This window comes from Merops nubicus, unplaced genomic scaffold (genome assembly GCF_000691845.1).
Source record: "Merops nubicus isolate BGI_N331 unplaced genomic scaffold, ASM69184v1 scaffold10333, whole genome shotgun sequence".
In the NCBI taxonomy this organism is placed as follows: Eukaryota; Metazoa; Chordata; class Aves; order Coraciiformes; family Meropidae; genus Merops; species Merops nubicus.
The window spans coordinates 10,181-31,349 of NW_008598285.1; the positions used below are offsets into that span (position 1 = coordinate 10,181).

General features: G+C 41.3%; 1 protein-coding gene across 1 annotated transcript in view; it reads left to right on the forward strand.

Annotated features, from left to right (window-relative positions):
* LOC103769766 (protein kinase C-binding protein NELL1-like) overlaps window positions 1-21,169 on the forward strand; it is a gene marked incomplete at both ends in the record, with an annotated part of 130,057 nt that overhangs the window by 2,519 nt on the left and 106,369 nt on the right. The window contains 1 exon segment of the mRNA XM_008937001.1: window positions 16,834-16,930. Within this exon segment, the coding sequence (XP_008935249.1) occupies window positions 16,834-16,930 (97 nt within the window).

The following is a 21,169-nucleotide window of genomic DNA, read 5'->3' on the forward strand; positions in this document are numbered from 1 at the left end:
CAGTAGATTCACTGTCCCTCCTCCTGCAGAGAATCGGTGTCATCAGAACAAGAATTTAGCTTCAAGTGTATCTATCTAGTTAAAGAAGTTGTGTGCTTTTTACATACAGCTCTTTCCCCTGGAAAAAATAAATGTAAAGCAAAAAGGAAAAAAAAATTGACCAACAAAATCCCTTGGATTCCTTTGAGATTTCTTTAATAGGGTTGCAACATTGCTTCTTTACAGATGAGGTTAAGTTTGTATGAATGCATTGCTGCTCCTGTTTAGGGCCATGGTAACATGTTACAAGTTTGAAAGGCTGTTCTGAGTGAGTGACTCATGAGTGCAGTGTTAAAGTTAACCTGCATCTGCGGGTGCATTGCAAGTGTTTGCTTTGGGAAAAATATCCAGCCACTACCTCATTTTGCTACAGGATTTGTATTGATACCCCAAACTAGTCTGAGCCCTATAAACTGCAGTAGATCAGAAAGTATTGGAGATAAAATTTTTAATTTGTAAACAGATAACCAAATCTACTTTTATTCTTCTTTATCATCCACATTACTCTCATCAAATTGCTTTGACATTTGGTACTTGATTGTCTTTTGGATTCAATTGAAAGTTGCCTTTGTTTTTCAGACTGGGATAGGTATGGGAAAAGTACTTGAGAACTAGTAAAAGCCTTTAGTGCTTTTAGAAGTAATCTTTAAAATAGTGTAATTGCCTCTGTTCTAATGACATGTAATGTGGTGGAGGAGGCGAACCTACCAAAGGAGGTATTTGCCTAGTACGTGTCCTTTTGAAATCAGCTCCTGCTGCATCTTACTTGCTCCTTCAAGAAGGAGGAGTGAGAACTGTAGCTGAGTTTGATGCTGGAGGTTGGAGTAGCAGACACAGGGAGATACTTTAGAGTCCAGACTGAAAACCTGTTGAGAGTCACTAGACTGTTCTCACTGAAGTGGAGAGCCTTGGTGCTGGGCCTAAGCAGTCACCTCTAGCCAGGGATACACCTCAGACAACTGGCATAATAAGCTGTGGGTTTACTTATTAATATGCTTTTAACATGCTAATAAGTTCTGAAAGCTTAGAAAAATGTTTACATTATAAATGTGAACTGAAGCACAAGAGAGACCCATGCTGAAAGTAACATGGAAATTCAGTGTGCTGTCCTTAATTTCACTGCACCTCCAGTGCTGGGTCCACTGCTAGGGAACAAATCTTGTTTGTGTGGGACCTGTGCTCCCCTACTCTAGAGAAAAAGGAGTTGTCAGGGGCTTTCTGGTGAGTCTTCTGGTGAAGCTAGAGCAACTGTGTCACTGCCAGAGGATCCTTAAATAACCTATGGCACTGAAGGGTTGATATATAATGAAAAAACCTCTGTCATGCACCTTCCTGGATTTGGCCTCTTAGGGGCTCAGAGGTAAAGGATCCTGCTGTTCATACCTGTGTTGTCTGGAGATTTGCAGCTCCAGGAGACTGTCTTAGGCCTCCAGGGGCTGGTGTTTGTCTTCACCAGGGGTTAATGGCAGCTGTGTTGGCTGTAAGGTAGCCCGGGGTACCAGGGTGTGCACTGCGATGCTCACCGCCCGCGACAGCCACAGCACACAGCGACACCTGATGTTCCTAGTGGGCAGGGGGAGGGGACAGCGTGAGGCCTACAGTTTACTAGGTGGTAGGTTCTGTATCAGAATGCGTTTATTGACAATTTATTTTGAAAATATACATTCCGAATTGTTCTCTGTATGTCTAATTCATCTGGGGAGGTAAGCTTGAAAGCTGCTTGCTTTACACTTTTGCTGTTTTATTTATCACCAACCATATTGCTACCAAGGTACTCACCTGTTCAGACAGTATTGGTATTCCTTTACTTGAATGCTGTCTGCAAATGTAAAAGGAAGAAAGGCACTTGGCTGAAAAAATGAATGCTTTCCAGTGAAGAAATGTGCTGGAGTGCCTTTTGCTATGAATACAGCCTGTGGTTTTGAGGGATACTCATAGCTGTTTGATGGAGGGGTTTGGTAAGAGCGTAAGAGAATAGATTATAAAACTGGAGCAGGCTAGGAAGTAGTCTCCAGATGAAAAAAACATGTTGTCTGCTTCTTTTATGTTTCTCCTGATAGAACAGAGCACTAGGGAATAAAAAATGCATGAGCAGTGAGAACTTTTTAATTGGAAAAATAAATAAATTAAAGCAACACAATCCAGATATGGGAATCCAAGACCTCTGAGTTCTTATAAGATATTCTGGCTGCTAACCTGAAGTTTTCAACTTACCTAAGCAAAGTCCTAAGACTTCAATTAAAATGTAATAAATGTAAATAAGGTTAAGGGACGTATTTAGGAGAGGGATTCAATGCTTTACTTACTGTAAAACACTGTTTCTGTCTCGAGAGGAGATGGTGTGGTGGTAGTGTTATGCAGCTAGGCAATTTACTCTCAACATTTGAATGCGATTTTGTGACCTAGATTGCTTCTTAGCTCTTTAAGCAGTAGCAGGAGCTGTCAGAGGGATGTTTACTTGGGTAGAGTGCTATAATTGTGCATTACGGATGCACCCAACTTCAGATCCGTGGTGCTATGGATTGGAAGTTAATTTTCACCTACCAGTTGTCCCTTTTTGTTTGACAGAAAGGCTATAAACTTTGTAGCATCAGAGATCTCCATCTAGCATGTCATGTCAGCTGCTGTCAGGCCTGTATTGTTACAGCTGTTGTAGTTAGGCTGGAAGGAAATATTCAGGATGCATTCAGCTTTACTTGAGAAAAGTTGTTGGATGGTGTTTTGGGTTTTTGTTTGAGGTTTTTTTTTAAAGAAGCTTTTTAATAGCCATTGAATGGCTAACACAGCAGCAGAATGGCATTATGGGTGTGACCAAAGACTCAGTGATGTTATATCTTAACCCCCTTCCTAATTATGATGAAAATTTTTTTTCACCCCAGATGAATCAGTTGAACTTTTCTTTTGTATACTACATTGATAGGATTGAGAGAGGCCAAGAGTATTTATAAAAGTGCTGAAAAAGTGCTACAGAAGACAACTGGTAGCAATCTGTACCTGTCCGTGCTTGCCTTAGCTCATTTGACCACCCCAGAAGGCAGTGACCACTTACAGTCAGTCCAAGTGCCTGGCGCACTGTGCTGCAGCAGAGGCCCCGCAGAGGTCCTGCTCAGGGTGGAGCAGGCATCTGCTTTGCCTTCTTTCAGGTCTTCTTTCAGGTCCTGCTGATGTCAGTTACTGAAGAGTGGAAGTCATCCCCTGGGGCTTCAGTTCAGGGTCTTGAATAGACCTTGTGGCAGTCCTCTGAGTTTTAGGGACCTGTGGAGCCAGAGTTTGGTAGCTACAAAGCTCAACAACTGCTAAATGTGAGGTTAACAGTGTTTTTCTATTTTCTTTTTTTTTTTTTTTTTAGAACAGAAGACTCGTGGTTCTTTCCAGTAAATTGAAAATGTTGATAGACAGGTTGATGACTTCAACTGGGCAGGAATAATGTGTTATGCTTTGCCACTGACATCTTGCATCCATCATATTTGTATGCCCTGGGTGTGTCAGAGACAGACAATGGGTAACGTTAGAGGAAATAGTCTTAAACCAAGACCGGTGAGCCTCAAATGATTTATTCATTTCCCAAAGTGTGTGAATAGGTACATTATTCCATTCACAAATATTTTTTACATTGGTCCAATATAGAGTTAGGCGTTTTTTTTTTTTTTAATGTCAAAACAATAAACCCGTAAATTGGGATGGTGACTTGCAAGAATAGTCTGCAAATTTATCCTCTGTAGTTTGAAATGTATCTGGGTATTGGTTTCTGTGGAATTTTTTCAGGGGGCCTCTCCTGTTACTTGGTTTCATTTTTTGGAGTGCTCATGGCAGTCATATGAACAGAGGGCTGATCATGGTCATTTGAGAACCAACCACACAGAGCAAATGGTTTGAGTCTTTTTCCTTCCAGATGATAAAAACAATTATCTTGCCTCAGTCAGGCAGCTTAGCTGAGATCCACAACATCACTGAACTCTTCCATTTGAAGTGGTTGGTTAAACTCTGGAGTTCAGAACTGGAAGTCACATAGGGTAGTACTGGAGCTTAATTGAAAAATAGTAATGCAATTGTAGTTAAATACTTCTGTAAAAGCATTGCAGCTTTGCAAAGAGCAGGTGAGAACCCCTCTGAACTATTTAGATGCTTACCTGAGACCTGAGTCTCTACATAGCAAATAATACAGAGTCATTCCAAATGATCTGAGACCTGAGTGCTGTGAGGTATGAGAGGGCAACTGAGCAGACAGGACTGAGGCTGCTGAAATCTGTGAAACAAGCCCAGAGTTTCATAAAGTGGCTTAGTACTTGAGGTGTCTTTCTTTGACTATATAGAGCAGCAATAATTCCCAAAAGGTAATTATTTTTAGCAATCTAATCTTGTCAAAATCCTCAAGCTGACTGCAGGAGGGTGGAGACTGTTTGGCTGCCTGTATTAATGCCCAAAACCTTACAGTCCCCATCATGGCACCACTTAGTGCCAGAGTGACCTAACACTCCTAGTGGCAAAGAGTGGTGCGATAGCAGTCACATTTGTTCCTTCAAGGTGGGGAGCTGGTGGCATGTGGGGTGCTCAGAGCTAGAAGGTGTCAAGGCTTAGAAATGCTGCCAGTGTGGCTGGCAAGGCTCTGGGGTGTTAAGTGGTGACATGAATCTTGGTGCTGCAGCTGTGGTGTAGTGTCCTCTCGCTTCACACGTCATGCAGAGCCACTTTGGGTATTTGCACACTTAAGCTGAGTGTAGGAGAGCTCTGTCCAGGCCTCTGGTGTGTTTGGATGGTCCTGCAGCATGTGAGGGGGTCAAGTGGGCTCAGTACTGAGTGTAGGGACACCTGAGGCTCTTGTTCTGTGGGTGAGAGCTGCAGAAGTGCTAACTGAGAGGGTGGCAAAGACTCGCACTTCAGCAGATTAAATGTTCCTAGGAGTTGAGGAAGTACTTTATTCCTGTACAGGTAAGTGTTGAGTGAGATGGTTGGTGTGGTTTCTGGTTTAGGTAGGTTGGTTGTTTCAGTCAGATGTTGGTCACTGCTTCTAGTTTGAATAGTTCCATGAGATGAAGAGCTATTGTTGTGATCTGTTACCAATGCAATGATACATCAAAGGAGCAGTAAGGTGAAAGGTGGTAGTTTGATCCTCAGCACAGGAGTAAGATAACATGTGATTTCCAGTCCTATAAGTTGTTTTCATATCTGAGGCCAATCAGTAATGAAAGAATCAGCGGAAGCTGCATTACTTAATTGAGCTGCAATTTTAGTGACAGTCCCTTCAGCATGTCAGAAGTGAAAGCTCTGTGTCTGCTAATGCAACTAGGACTTCTTCAGCCCTTGCTGAATCTTTCTGTGTCACACCAGCCACTTACTTTAAACTTGACTGAAGGATCCCTGGGGTGAAATTGGGGCCCCAGTGAAGTCTGCACTGAGAACTCTGGTTGACTTCAGCCGAGCCGTGCTTTCACCTTCCGAGCGTGTCAGATGTTGTGAGAAATGAGCTCCAGACCCGAGTGCTGTCCCTGGAGAGTGCTTTTCTGTCTGTCTGCCTGGCAGTTTCCATCAAAACTTAATTTTAGAACCAATATAATGGCTTGTTCTATGTTTACTGTATGTTTCATACACCTCCTCAGTCATGGCCAATTAGTTATTATGGAGTGAGTGCAATGCCATCTTTCAAACCACCAAGGCTAAAACGGGCAGCTGAAAAATACCACGGGGAAATGGGCTGTGGGTTATCCAGTGAACCTGCAGTAGGAACTGAGGGACATGGAATGAGCTGGCCCTCCGTGGGGCTTTAGAGACAGTGGCTAATGGGGAGGAGTGGCAGCTCTGGGGACAGCCCAGTGCCACTGCACAGTGCAGAGACAACTCTAATGGATGCTCTGGTGGGAGTGTGGCAGAAAGGCAGGGTGTTAACAAGCAAAGCCTGTGGTCCTCAGCCTGCCTCTGCAGTCACAGAAGGAAATGGGCTCTGGAATATGGATGAGATTTATTTCATGATTATACACAAATAATTTAGTGATGACTCGAACCCCTTGATGAGATGATCCTGTGACAAGATACACTGTAGGGCAATTAACCTCTCAGCAGATGATTTTTTGGAAGGGGGGAAAGAAGCTCTTCAGTAGAAAGGCTGGTTGTGACTGCCTTCCTTTTCCATTTATTTTTTTGTAGCAGGCAGAGAGGAGTTGGAGTCAGAAGCCTGATTCTTCTTGCAGTTGCATCTGTTTAACTGTATGAGGTAAAGCAACTTTAAGGTTGAGAGCAGCATGAGACAGAAAAGCAGAAGGCTGGCTGTGTTTTGTGGAGAAGGGCTGTTTCTCAGCTGCAAGTGTAGTGTGCGCCAGGTAACTGCCAGCTAGGAAGACCTGTGTGCTACAGCTCTTGGCCAGGGATCAGTGTGTCCCTGTATGATGCACGTAGATGCAATGGAAGTGAAGTTTCAGCACTACTAGTTCTCACTCAGCAAATACCTGTGGCAAACACCAACAGTAATCTTTGATTTATTTTTGTCTTCCTTGGCAAAATGGAGATACCATAACCAATGTAACCATGGTTTTTCCTCTTTGTCCTGCTAAATTTTATTTTGAGGTTAATTTTGCTGCAATACTTGAAGTACCAGAGCTGCTTTGTACCTTTTTTATGATGCATTTTTTTACCCTCTTGCTTTTTGATGTAAGATAGGCTTAGTTGTTTACTACTTGTTTCATAGATATTTGAATAAGTTTTTTTTAAAAATCCCGTAGCCATCTTGCTCCAAGGGCTTCTTGTTCAATTTGTGGGAGAAGAGCTTTTCCTCTTAGATCTTGGAAGAACCCATTGAATTAATTCCTCTCTTATTCCTAGAATCTGTTTTTAATTGCTTAGTCTTGATTTACTGATATTTGGCATCTGGGATGTACTCTGAGCATTTGGTTCATCTGAGATGGGCTTTTGGTGTGGTGTTTGGTATGTTAACAAACGAGTGTGCTGTGCTTTCAGCTTTCCTGTGACACCTGTGAAAAGTTTGCTTTATTCAATATTCTGGTTTAGAACATGATTCAAAGCTTGCTTGAGGTTAGAGGGTGTCGTTTAGTGACCATGTGGGTTTTAGTGCTGCCTTCATTTATAAGTGGTCTGTAGTGGATACTTGTGTGTATCATGAAAAACCCTACTGCTGCACATTTTATGCTCTGGTATTTGGGTAGTGGTAATTGTTCACAAGTGGTAAAAAGATTCCGAAACACCTTTGGTGAGTCAGGTATTTATCTGAGAAGCAGTATTTGAGCTATGTGGCTCTCAACTCTATATTGGGATGTTTAATGTTAATGTAGGTATTTACCTTTAGTTTCTAAGAGTTGTGGATGTTAAGTTCTGTAAGAAAAGGCTGTATATACACATGACATCTCCCTCAGCACTAGAAAGGAGTTCTTTTGACCCAGACACTACCTTAAGCACTGCTGTAGCCAGGCAGGCTGGATATACATCTCCCCAGAAACAGTAACAAGTACATTCCTCTTGTGCTTCTGCTACCTGTGGATTATGTGCAGGTTTTATTGGCAATGCCAGGACCAAGAACCACATACTGTTTACCTCAGGTTTATCAGGACAAAATGGACTATCAGGAACTCTGTTAAAAGGAGAAGGTTGCTGTCATGGTTTATTGCTGGAGCTGCTGCCTCCACAGTGTGATGAGGAAGAGAATTGGAAGGAAGACAGCGAGGTGGGGGAAAAGTGAGTTGAGATAAAGATAGTTTAATGAGTAAAGCAAAAGCTGTTTGCACAAATAAAGCAAAATAATGAATTTATTTATTACTTCCCATTGGCTGGCAGTTGTTGCCAGAAAACCAGGCTTTATCTCTCTCAGCTCTTACTTGGGAAGACTGGTACTGTAACTCCAAACACGCCACCTCTTTCTCCTTTCCCCAGGCTTGTATTTCTGAGCATGATGTCATGAGCCATGGGACATCCCTTTGGTCAGCTGGGGTCAGCTGTCCCAGCTGTGTCCTCTCCCAGACTCTTGCACACCCCCAGCCTGCTCACTGATAGGACTTTCTGAGGAAGCAGAAGAGCCCTTGGTGTTGTGCAGGCACTGCTCAGCACTAGCTGAAACGTGGGTGTGCTATCAACATTGTTTTGGCCTCAAATCCAAAACATAGTGCCATAGGAGCTGCTTTAAAGCAAAATTAACTCCCTCTTTGCCAAAAGCAGTACAATTGACAAAGTTGAAATGTACAATAACTATTTGGATATCAAACTAGCTGGCTTGATCCTAAAAATCCTGTATTTCTGGCTGAAAAATTATGGATGGTGCATATGGTGTATCCAGAGCACTTTGCACTTTACTACACATGTGAGATGAAGTTGACCTCATAGTTTGTCATAATTTTTTTTTCCTCACAGCTCTTGAAAAGCTAAGCAAATGGCCAGATTTCTATTTCTGCCTGGAGTCTGACTCAAACTGTTTTCTGGGTTTCTTGCTCTTTGAGGAGTGCTGTTTGTATATGATGATGGGTAAACACCACAGCCTTGTAGACAGGCAGTTAGCTGAGGGCACACACTCTCTCAACACTGTTACTGTCAGGAACCAATTGTGTCTGTCTTGTCATTTGCAAAGTAAAGTTAATGCTGTTTTCCTTGTTTGTAAAAGTGTTTGAATTCACCTCGGGGTTTCCAGATGGAAGATACCACAGAGACACATAGAGGTGTAGTCCTCTGGGGTGAAGGCAGATCCCTGCCCCTCATGTGCCCAGTGTCCTATCTCTTAGTGGGCCCAGTGCTCTGCTTCGAATCAATAGCGATGATTTATTTTAGTTTAATGCCCAAGAAATACTGCTAAAATTCATTGATACATTTGTAGAAAACTGAAAAGCCTAATTTGTTTTATAAAGAAAGCCCCACACAGGCAGATAATACATCTGTGAATTTATCCTTATTCAATTTGTGTGGAGAATAAATCCCCAAACCTGAAAGTGAAATGTGTTCTTCTAACCATCTTGTGTTTGTTTAATTTCCTTCTGTTTGTTAGAAGGTCTTCAAAGTTAATTTGTCTTTCTCTAAAATTAAAAACAAAGATTACTTATAGAATTTTATTTGCATACATTTTTATTTTTAAATTTTGGTTTGTAGTTGGAATAATTTAACTGAAAAGCAGAGTACATCGACTTTCTCTGTGACTGTACAGGAAAATCAGTGAAATCATTTGGGTGACAGAGTTTGAAGAGAACTTAAATACTCAGTGTGCACTTCTGAATCTTTTACCTAACATATACCCTTGCTGGACAACACCTATTTTTACTTCCAGAGTTGAACAATAACTTTTGATTAAATAGTTGGCAGTTACTATTGTATATTCAAAACTTAATAACAAAAGGCTTCCCTCAAAACCTGAGATTTTAATCTAAATTACTTTCCTCTCTTAGGTGATTGTGAACTCCAGTACTATGACAGAGAAGATAGCATGAAAAATCAAAATTTTCCTCAGGAAGATTATTTTTCTGAAACAGAACATTGGAAACTGAATGAATAATTCAGTTAAAGTTGCTCCAGAACTGAATGCATGTCAAATAATGCATCCTATCTGTAAACACTATCAAGAAAATCCAATTGCGTTGGTATTGACACATTTTTATTGGGAAGGATGTAGAAAATGGGTTGAAAGAGAAATGTGTAAAGATATCCTGGTACTTCTTTTTAAAATCACTTTGTAATCCATTTGGAAGAATAGAAATAAAGGAAAATGCCAACATTGTATTCTAAAGCTAGAGACTGATACAATCATTCGTTTGTTTATGCAGCTGAGATTCAAAAACCATGTAGGACAAACTTTTTGGAGCAGCTGGTTATTTTTATGCAATGGTCAGTGTTAGGAGGCCTGGCATTTGTTATTTCAGATGTACTGAATTTTGCAGCTGCAGCTGGAGATGGTAACAATGGTCAGAGTGGTCAGTGCCACTGGAAATTACATTGGGAGACAGACTCATGAGAAACATGGGGGAACTCCCCTCTCTGCTCTGCCGTCCTGTTAGAAGTTGAGATACTCAAAAACTGTGCCAGGAACAGTGTGGTATTTTGTGGGACTTATTCAGACCCTTCAGTTAATCTCAAGGATCTGAGAATCCAGATGAGTGTATAGAGGCAACAAATGGTTGCAAGAGAATGTCTGTTTTGAGGATCAGGTTTTAGATTGCAAAAATCTATTTTGATGATTCACCCTGATGCCAGCAAGGGCTCATGTGCAGTCATTGGAGGGGCCTTCAGAGTGATTCATTCACTGTATGATGAATCACCCCCTAGAAACACTTATGTCTTGTCATTAAATGATGAGTGAGTCGAGAGGACTAGCTCCACTGTAGGTGTAAACTTTTGAGATATCTAAAGTTGGATGTGATGAATCAACACCTGGTCACTACATGGAAATTTATAGCTTGGACAGAATAAGTGTGGCAACCGTATCAGGAGCAAAATAGCCTCTTCTTGGATTAATAGAGACCAGGGACTGAGAAAGGAGGTTGGTTCCTGCTATGCCTCACCCACAAGAATATTTAGACTGCAGCTATTTGTTTCTAAATTGTACTACTAATGAAATAAATCTCTCTGGTTCATATCTAGCCCACCAACTGAGAAGGCACGTTCCTATTTGAGGAACCTACATATGTTACAGACCTGAAGGTGTTCAGAAATGTTGTAGTTAGGTGTGTTACTTGGTAGTCACTGTTGGATTTGTAGTCTATTATTCAGAATTTTAGGCAGTTGCGTCTTCTGATCGGTTCTTGTTGGCTGATGTATTCTAATGCAAACAGACACAAAGTTTATTTCCATGTTCTGCTGAATATTTCAGCTATTTCCAAAATGCTTCTGGCATGGCAAATAATGTATGTATGAAGCGGAGCTGCAGCTTCACAAAAGTGGAAATACTGTCTAAGTGTCGAAGTTGAGTGTAAGAACTCTTCTTCACTGTGGGAGACAATTCCATGTCCTGTTTTCCCCTGAGGGAATGTGACCCAGTGTGTGATGCAGTTAGGCCTCAGCTGTGTGCAGTCTAATGGCTTGGATCTCAGGCAATGCCTCACCCTGACTCCATCTTTTGATCTTAGTTGATGAGTTAGTCTTTCTGTGTTTCAGTTTGCACACTTGTAAATTGAAGATATTTCCCTCTTTTATCAGAGCGTTATAAAGATGACAAAAATAATTTTAGATGGAGTGCATGGAATTGTCTCCTTGTCCAACAGAACTTGATTTCTAGGGAGGTTCTTCATCTACGCGTGCAAAGATATGTCAATGTGTCTTTGCATGCAAATATTTTAGATATGCTTCCTTTCAGCAATCCACTGATTATTTTACAGACTTTCTGTGTTCTGTATATTTTATTCATTATGTCACAGCCGCCTGTTTGGAATGTGCCCTTGAAAAAGGTGTTTCTGAGGATTGCATAAGAATGCTTAATAAATCAAAATGTGTGGATAGGGTAGGGAGATAGACTTCAAGCACAAGGATATCATAGGTCTTTGGCAATTAAGAGGTGAGGTGGTTTTTATTATGTTTAGCTAAATGGCTTGGTGGTCAGTGAATGTATTCTGAGCATGAGCATTTCCAGAAAGAAGGATCGGTTCGTGCTTGCATTGCTCCAGGTTTATAGTTTAGCTTCTTTGAAATATGTCAGCATAAAGTAGGGGCACATCAGGCTTTCCCTTGGAAAGTGAATGCAGTAGTCATAAATCTGAAAGTCTGAAGTATGGGGTAGAGCTTCCATTAACCTAGAGACCTGAGTCTCCTCATACTGGAGGGGCTATTCAGTCTGCAGTAATTATGGAGACCACAGTTCCTGGAGTCCTCCTTCTAAGGATTCCTGTTCTCATCAAGTGTGTTGCACATTTCTCTGTGTGGGCATCAAAGCCAAGTATATTGGAAACTGATCTCTGAGGAGCTCTAGACCAGCACTTCATAAACTGGAAGCCTAGCAGATATAATTTAGCTATTGATATGCCAAATACAAAGTATTGGTCAAGTGTGGATAAAGCCATAGAAGGTTACGTGCTTCAGCCCAGAAAATCAAGCAAGGGAAGGAGAATGGTGTGGAAGCTTTATGTAGCTGTGAAGAAAAAGGATCCTTCAGTGTCTGTTCAGCAACAATAGTTTTTCAGCCTGAAAAGCACTTTTTTTATGGTGTGTTTTTTTTTTTTTTTTTTTTTTTCCCCAATACAGGAAGGTGAAGCAGAGCAAGTGTTTTTCCCACTTTACAAGCAATAGTTCTAAGAGAATTTAACCTTTAAGTAGTTTTCTCATTACACTTTGAGATAAGTTACAAAATTTTCATGCTTTATGGGTTTGTCCAAGTGTAGAATTGCTGAAAACTCCTAAAAAATAATCACATGAATAATCAATAATATTTGATATTTGTATGTGTCTGGGTGAAACCAGATTCCCAACTACTTATGCAAGTACCACCTTAATCATTTTGTATGGACAGGTTGTCTTCAGTACCCATGAAGTCTCTCTCCTCAGAAACCTGCTCTAGGAATGCTGCACTGCTTATGATGTTCTTGTGGCTTAAAATGAGAACTTGGTGGCCAGGAGAGATGCCCAGTTCCTGGCTTTACTCCAGCTGCACATCAGTCAGCTCTGCTGGCAGTCAGGTGGTGAACCCTGTTCACTGATGGTTGAAAATGTTTGTTTTCATCTTTATTATCCTTGATTGATTATAGTTCCAGTTTGTTGTAACTGTCTCAGTATTGCATGGCAGCTTTCAGTCTTGCTGGAAAAGTCCCTTGGATTTTTTTTTTTGCGTTGTTCTCCCTTTTTGTCAGGAGTTCCAGGGCTCTGCTCTTTTTAATTTTAAGGTCTTAATTCTTCATTAGAGAAATATTATATGGTGAACTATGTTCCTTGTGGTTCCATTTTTTTTGCTTGGTTTGTGACTTACAAATTCAGATGGACTTTTTGACCTTTTCCTGTCTCAAGAGCATAGAGAGGATTATTCAGGTAGCAATAAGCTGTGTCAATGCTTGCTGGGGCTCTTTTGCTGATGTTTAACAGCACACAGTAATAAAGTAAGCACACATTGTTCTCAGACCAAATAGTGTCGACCAAAACATCTTTTTACACATGAAGCTCAGCAAGGACTGATACACATCTCATGCCTTCTCTTCCATCCTAAGCCTGTTACTCCATGGGCAGATCTACAGAGAATAAAACCAACCAGTCTCTTATATGTGGAATAAAGCACAAAATGACCTTTAATGAATCCCTTAATTTAAGGTAAATGCCTGCCTCAGATATTGAATCGGAGTCAAGCAGTGAGGAATGTGGGGAACCCAGAGCATGTGTTGTATGAATGGCAGTTTTTGAAGAGGCTCTGGAGGGAAGGGTGCTACAGCCTTTTCTGCATGCGTTGAAAGTCTTTGTTAAATTGTCAGAAAAGATGAGATCAGGCACTTTAGCCTGCTCTAGTTTGTCTTCCTTGCTGTTGTTGAACTGTCATAAAATAACATCAGTTAGGTGTGTGTGTGGTTTTTTTTTTTTTTTTTTTTTATATATGTGATTACAGGCAGATGCTGTAGAGTCCCTTTATAAACTTTAACTAGGCCAGGTGAATAAATATCAAATAATCCTCAAGAAACAGTCTTGTTGAACCTGGTCAGCATTGGGATTTTATTTGTTAGCAGAACTGGAGTTCTTTATGGAATATTGACTAGTCTTTTTACAAGATAAGATTTTTTTTCTGGTGAGGATATTATTACCCTAAGTCATGAATAACGATGTGTTACATATCCAAAGAGAAATTCCTACTATGATAGTGCAATTCAGTGATTTGCTTTCTCAAGAAGCATGTCGATTCTTTGTTCCTCATTTGGCATTTTTCAGCAGTTTTGCATTTGAGTAGATCTTCAATTTTGCATGAGGTATAGCAGAAGGCTTCTACTTACACTTTAAAATGCTGATAGAGACAGTAAATGCAAAGTTCCTATAATTCTCAAGATGTGTTTTAAAAGAATATCATCTTGTTTTGCTGTTTGAACAAGGAAAACAGCTCAGCATGGTAATTTTATACATAGTAAGAAGTAATTAACTAGTGGAGGCAGAAATTTCCCAGAGCTTTGAATGTATCATGTTGATGAAATGTGATGAATTAGGGCTGATGATAATTATAATAAACTTGAGCAATAAAATCATGAGTATTAGAAGTCGTCTTCTGACTCATGTACTCCGATTCTTAAGTTGGAATTTTCATATAAGTATTTTGTTCTTAGGTTTGATATTTTTGTTGCTCCTTTTTAAGAAAATAAGAAGCTTGCTTCTAGTTTTTTAGATTACTTCCATTTGGTTTTGAAAAATGGTTTCCTTCTTTGGATAAGCAGAAGTAAGTGGAATATGACTCTTTGTATTTTGGCATAAAAACCTTTACAGAATTTTCTTGAAGTTCTTTAATACTGGGAGCTTATTCTAGGCTTCTGCAAGTGTATGAATTTTCCAGTAATGTGGTATGGTGGGTTTGACCTTGGCTAAACATGAGGTGTTCACCAAAGCCACTCTCTCACTCCTCAACTGGACAGGGGAGAGAAAATGCAATGAAAGACTTCTACAGGGAGAGATCACTCAGCAATTACCATCATGGGTAAAACAGACTCGACTTGGGGAAAATAATTTATTACCAATCCAAGTAGGGTAATGAGAAATGAAACAAAAACTTAAAAAACCTTCCCTCCATCCCTCACTTCTTCCTGGGCTTAAATTTGCTCCCAGTTTCTATACCTCCTTCCCCTGAGTGGTGCAGGGGCGTGGGAGATGGTGGTTGAGATCAGTTCATCACATATTGTCTCTGCTGCTCTTTCCTCCTTGCACCCTTGCCCTGCTGCAGTGTGGAGTCTCTCCCACAGGAGACAGTCCTCCAGGAACTTCACCAATGTGAGTCTTTCCCATGGGCTGCAGTTCTTCACAGACTGCTGCACTGGGGGTCCCTTCCACAGGATGTGGTCCTTCAGGAACAGCCAGCTCCAGTGTGGGGTTTCCATCAGAGTCACAAGTCCCGGCAGCAGGCCTGCTCCAGCGGGGTTTTCTCTCTCTCCTTGGGTCCACAGGTCCTGCCAAGAGCCTGCTCTATCACAAGCTCTCCATGTGGCCCATGCCTCATTCGGATGGATCCACCATGGGCTGCACGTGGAGATCTGCTGCAGGGGCAGTCTCTGAATTGTTCTTCACTATCTGACAGAGATTCCCCTACAGACCGTGGTGAAGACCATGGTGAGGCTCTGGAGCCTGGAGCACGTTCTTCTCGTCCTTCTTTACTGACCTTGGTGTCTTCAGAGTTCTCACAGAAGCCACCCTTGTAGCCCCTGCTGCTACCAAAACCTTGCCATGCAAACCCCATACGTGTATCCATGTCCAACAGGAAAATCAAAGGTTATACTTGGCAAGCCTGTGCTAGAAACACTCAGGAGTGTGAATGGGGAGATAAAGGTGCAATGAGTTGTGATGATTGACTTGTATTTTTCTTTGGTGTTCATTTTTCATGTTCATTTTAAAGCCATAACTTTAAAGAAAGAAGAAAAATAATTTCACTCCTTTTAAACATACAGATAATTTCACCCCTTTTAAGCACAGATCTTGACACATTCAGAGTCTTCTCTGTTGACTGTCATGCTGGTGTGATTACACAGCAATACCTACTCCCTGTGAGCTGGGTAGTAATGGAAATCTATTTCATCATCTTCTCCATGATCCTCATTAAGCATGCTGGTTTTGTTATGAAGCAGTAAGTTCTTAGCTCCCACCATTATGACAATATTGAGAATCCAGGGTCTGTGTAACTTTGGTCTTGAATTTTTCATATTCCAAAATGATAATATCATTTTTGTAGTGGTCTGAGTTCCTGAAAAAGCTGGTGTGGAAACTTCATTACAGCTTTCCTGAAAATAAAGAAAGAAAAAATCCAAGCAAAGCCTTTTAAAAACTCCAGATAGTTACTTTAGTGAATTGAAAAATGCTGTCTTACAGCAATTTTTCATGCATTAATTTTAGGAATTTGGTATGTAGATTACTGCACTCATGTGCAAGTTTATGCAGTACATAAAGTTTGCTTATGGACTTCATCTTACTTAGTGTCATTGTTATTTCTTGTTGGTGTTATTTCTAGTTCTTGAAGAATAAGCAGGAAGCTGTCCCTGTAGTGCTAGGTACCACACACCCCCAAAGAGGTCCCAGTCTGTACCAGGCCTGTGCTGGTGACAGGGGCAAGCTGGGTGTGCCCTGGGGGCTGCGCACGTGGGCAGCCCAGCCAGGTGAAGTCACTGCGAGCAGCAAGCAGAGGAGAAGTGGGTAAAACAAAAGGTCTGGGAGCAAGGATGAAACCCAGAAACATACAAAAAGGCCAAGGCAGCAGATCTGGAATAAAGGTTCTTTGTGAAGTCTGTTCAAAATTCTAACCTGTTGGAAATTCCCAAAGGGTTGTTTCTCTGGTTGGATCTTGTGAGTGGCTGCACTTTTTCTCTAGAATGGGTGGTTGAGTTTGAAGGACACCCCTAGGCCAGGATGGCCCTTTTTCAGTATTTTTCCCTTCTATGGTGTCTTCTGGCATTGTGTTTCTTGAGCCTAGTGCTGCAGTTGCACAAGGGGAGCTTCAGTTTTATGCAGACTTCATATTTTAGTGATTTTAAGAGTCTTTTTTTCCTGTTTGTTCTTTTTTGCTTTTCAAGTTGTAATATACCTTCATAACTGTAAATAATAAGTATCATGTTTAATGAATTTTTTTTTTTTTATTCTACTTTCCATCTTTTGGGATGGAAACTGACTTCTGGGAACTTTTCAGAGGAAAAAGCAGATTCAAGTAATGGCAATATATTCCCTCTGCAGGATTTATGAACGCATCATTGACCCCCCAGAAACGAATTTGACACCTGAAAGCAATTTATGGCTTGGACAGAGAAACAGGAAGCATGGTTTCTTCAAGGTAAGCAGATAAGAAGTGGCACATGAAGAAGGAAATCAATATTAGTCAACATGATATTTCTGATTAGTTGTCTTACACTCCTGAAATCTCTTTTGCATGAATTTTAGCAGGAACTGTGGACTTGGGTTTTGAGGCAGATCCTACACTTGGAGAAAAGAGTCTCTTCCTGCAAGGCAGAATATCATAGTCACTGACTGCAGTGCTCAGTATTTGGGAGTTGTGTTTGGTTTCCTTACTTTAGGTTTCACCCACCTGCTGTGCTGTGCCTTGGCACTCCAGGGGACAGAATGAGGCTGTGTAGGCAGTGTCAGAATCTATTCTTGGCTTTCATCTTTACACCTTCATAAAACAACAGCTTTGCTGTTGTCTCCTGGCCAGACTGTGGTGGTCTGAATCACTCTTGGTGGCTGTTTCTTCCTCAATTTCACATGCAGAATACTCTGACCCTTCTGCTGCTCAGGTGACTCTGCCCCTGTCAGCATTAACTTGTAGAGCAGGGAAGGTCTTCTGGCCCGTGATCCTTCCAGCTTTGGCAGATACCACCTATTGCACGCAGTGCTTTTGCCTTGCTGCAAAACAGTAGATTTTTCTGTTCTTTGAGTACCTTCCATTCTTTCTGTTTTTCTTAACTAAGTGTGTCACTGTGTCTCAACTGACAGCTAATAGTGGGTCACCAATTTTTGTTTGTGAGCTTCTTTGTCCTTGGGCTTCCACAGAGCCCAGGCTGAAAGGCTGGCTAGCTGGCAGGACGTGGGCTGCTCCTACTTTCTAGCTGGAAAGCCTGTCTGTTTCCACGAGGCTCCCTGAGATGTCATCTCTGAGTAGCCAGTATGGGCATGAGGAGCTTCTCAGAAGGAATTCAAGCAATGGCAGCATATTCCAGTTTCAGTTAATGACAATATATTTCCAAAATTGCAGAGGACAGATAAATAACCTACAACTTCAAAGGCCCTCTCCTATATGTTTTCTTTCAGCTTTTTTGCCCTCTGTGGTTTTCTGGTTGAGGCTAAGTTGCTGAAGCAACCAACCAAAAAAAAATCCACCAACAAATGAAAACCGTTCCCTTCACCTGAAAGTTCATTTGTAAGCAAGCTATGGAAAAGTTTCTGGTATTTCTGGCAGTTATGGCTAACAAGGCACAGTGTGAGTGTTTATCAGTGAAGGAATCTTCAGTGCAGTGATGGGCCAAGCTGCCTGTCCTCCCTGTTGGCATGGATTTGTTGCCAAGGTGATTTACCACCCACTCAGTTTCCCTTTGAAGCTGTCAGTTCAGAAGGCAACTTTACAAGTTGCTGTTTTTCTGAGGATCTCTCCTCGAAGTTTCTATTTTTCAACAAGCTAGGGCAATTATTTTATGCAAAAATTATTTAAGCATAGCCACTAACAATTTTAATAGTGAAACAGGTAGAAGCTAACTTTTAACTTAAATTATGGTCAGAGAGTTGCTCTGAACCCAGAGTACATTTCATCCTCCAGCAGCTGAGCTGTCACTGTGAAGTGAAATTGATAATATTATTTTATTCTACAGCTGTTGTTTTTTTACCTCAGCTGCTTCCCATAATTCCACAGATGGTAAACATATGTTTATAGCTACATAGGAAGAAAAGGAAGTTATATTAGATTCGCCCATCTTAAATTCTTACTTTATGCAGGCAGTAAGAGCCTCACAACTCTGGGATATTATATGTTTGTAAATTAATATTTCTGTGCGTTAACGCTTTGGAAACAGCAGGGTAGCTAATGATATGCTAATGAGCTGACAGTTTTTATTGATCATAATGAAAGCCGACAAGTGCCTTACTTTGCTTTATGCATGCTTGAATATCTTACTAACTTTCTTCAGGGCAGAAATATAATTGGTTGTATTTTTTTAATCCTGTTCGAGAGTCTCAGAATCTTGCTTTTTTTTTATGTTACTCATTGCAAAAACTTGGGATTTTGCCAGTTTATAAAGAGTGCACATCTCTTTCCATATATTTACATGCTCAGCAGGACCTCCCTTTCGTTTTCAGAGCAATTTGTTTCACTGTTTTAGCATATAAAAAAAATAGATCTATTTTTCCTTAGTGTAAACAGAGATCTACAGGGAAATAAGAGCATTAAAAAAGAATTAACATTTTTGTATGTGTGTTGAAGTCAGGATAATGTATGTAACAGAAAGCACTGGATATTGTTCTGGGTATCATCTTCACTGTTCCAAAAATGCTCTTACTTTGATAGTTAATGAATTGTTGTGTCTCTCCATAAGCGAATAGCATTAAAGCACATTTTGGGCCATATTCTATGCCTATTCTGGATCATAGTCCTTCAGGGGGGAAAGAGGGGGTATTCATAAGTCACTGTGGCCAGTTGCTGCCATTTTTATGATTTATGGTTCAGTTCCATATCCATCCTTACAGTGATTATTCCACAAGTAACCCTGCTGTGTCTGTGGCCTTGCTGGGGAATGAAGTGCTCTGTGGCATAATCAAGGGGGAGTTGTTAGTTGTGAGAGGCAACTTCATCTCATACTAGTGGCAACTTACCTGCTATGACCAAGCATTTGGAGTTCAGACAAGATGAAATGGTTTTTGCACAGCAGTGGCAGGAGCAAATGCAGAGCAGGCTTAAGATAGCTTCGTCTGTTTGCTCTGAAGGGAATCTCATGAATTACTGCCTTCAAAAAATACATGCTGACTCCTCAGGTTCTTTGTGTTCTTTGCCCAAACCCAAGGTCTCTTTTAGGGCTAGAGAATGCCATTATAATCAGATTAGGAAAACAAAGGAAATGCAACTGAAAGAAGGGTGATACCAGACGTCCAGGGAACCCTCACTCTAAGATGGATCCAATTGCTGTCAGGATCAGAATTATCTGCAAAATTCATTTTATCGCTCGGGAAAGCCCTTCCCCCAAAGGCTCCCTCCAAAGAGCTGCTGCAGAAATGAGAAATGAGCTTATTAATATGTTGCTGACTAGGTGATTCCTGTCGAGAGATGGTAATTTTCATATCTGCTCTAGCAGGCTCTATTGATCTTGCTGCTGTGTCTGGGGATTGTATACAGGTGCTCGAGAAGTGTGCTGGTGTTACTGCATGCTATCGTGGGCATGCTTGGGCCCCTGTAGCCCTTTTGCTCTCAGAGCTCTACAGACTAAGGTGACAGACAGACAAAGTTCTACAGACTTAAGACCTTAGTGCTCAAGTGCTTGGCCTGGGGCACGTGTGCCCTGTGTAGAGGACAGTGCTGACCTAGTGGTGCTGTTGTAGTGTTGCCTAGGCACAGGTTATGGGCACATCTCCCAGTGCCACCGTGTGGAGCCCGTCCCCAGCCCTGGCCGAGGCAGCCTGTGCAGCCGTGGGCAAGTGTTCTCTGGGCGAAGGAGCTGCTGGAGAGGGTGCGGGGCAGTGGGGGGGATGGAAATGCAGAAGTGGAGAACCTCCGCAAATGAAGGCTCTTCAAGCTCCTGAGTCCTGATGCTGAACTGAAGCTTTGGTTGTAGTTAGCCAAATGCTTTAAAGATAATGTAAAGGTCATGCCTGCTTGGGAAGGGAAAGACTGGGAAGATTTTGACTACTGGTATCTCCCTGTCAAGGCCAAATCACGATGTCCTTTCATGGAATGTGGACTGAAGAACTAGTGCCAAAGTGAAATGGGGCCCTGGACTTCCCTCAGGAGCTGTGTGTGCCTAGTTCTCCTCTGTCTGTGGCCACAGAAGGCTCTCAGCAAGCTAGACCTAGTGCTGATGGAGGCATAGTCCAAGTTTGTCCACACGTTTACAATAATTACAGATGTAACACGTGCTTGCCTAAAATGAATTCTTTCTATTAAAAGGATACATCAGCAAAATTTCTGCTGTTTGAAGGTTCAGTTCTATAGCTGATAATATTAATTCTGTTTCAGAGGGTTTATAGGCTTAGGAGACATCTATACTGAGAAATTGAAGTTCATACAGTTTTCCATGGTAACATGCTTTCACGTAGCCAGAAATTAAGACACAAAAAAATCATTGTGCTTCCTCTTCTGGTTGTATTTAAATGCAAATCTGTCCAAAAGACAATTGAGCGATGGGTCTCTGATGCAACAAACATATTTGAAATTCAATATAAACATTTTAAAAGAAGGCTGAGGAGAACATTTTCTCCCTTCTCTCTGGATGATGTCTTGTTAGCTCTGCAGTGTGGTCTGGTGAAACTTTGTAATCTCATTTACTCTCGGCTGAGCTATTCACTGGAGAGGCTTAAGCACTGAAATATATTTTTG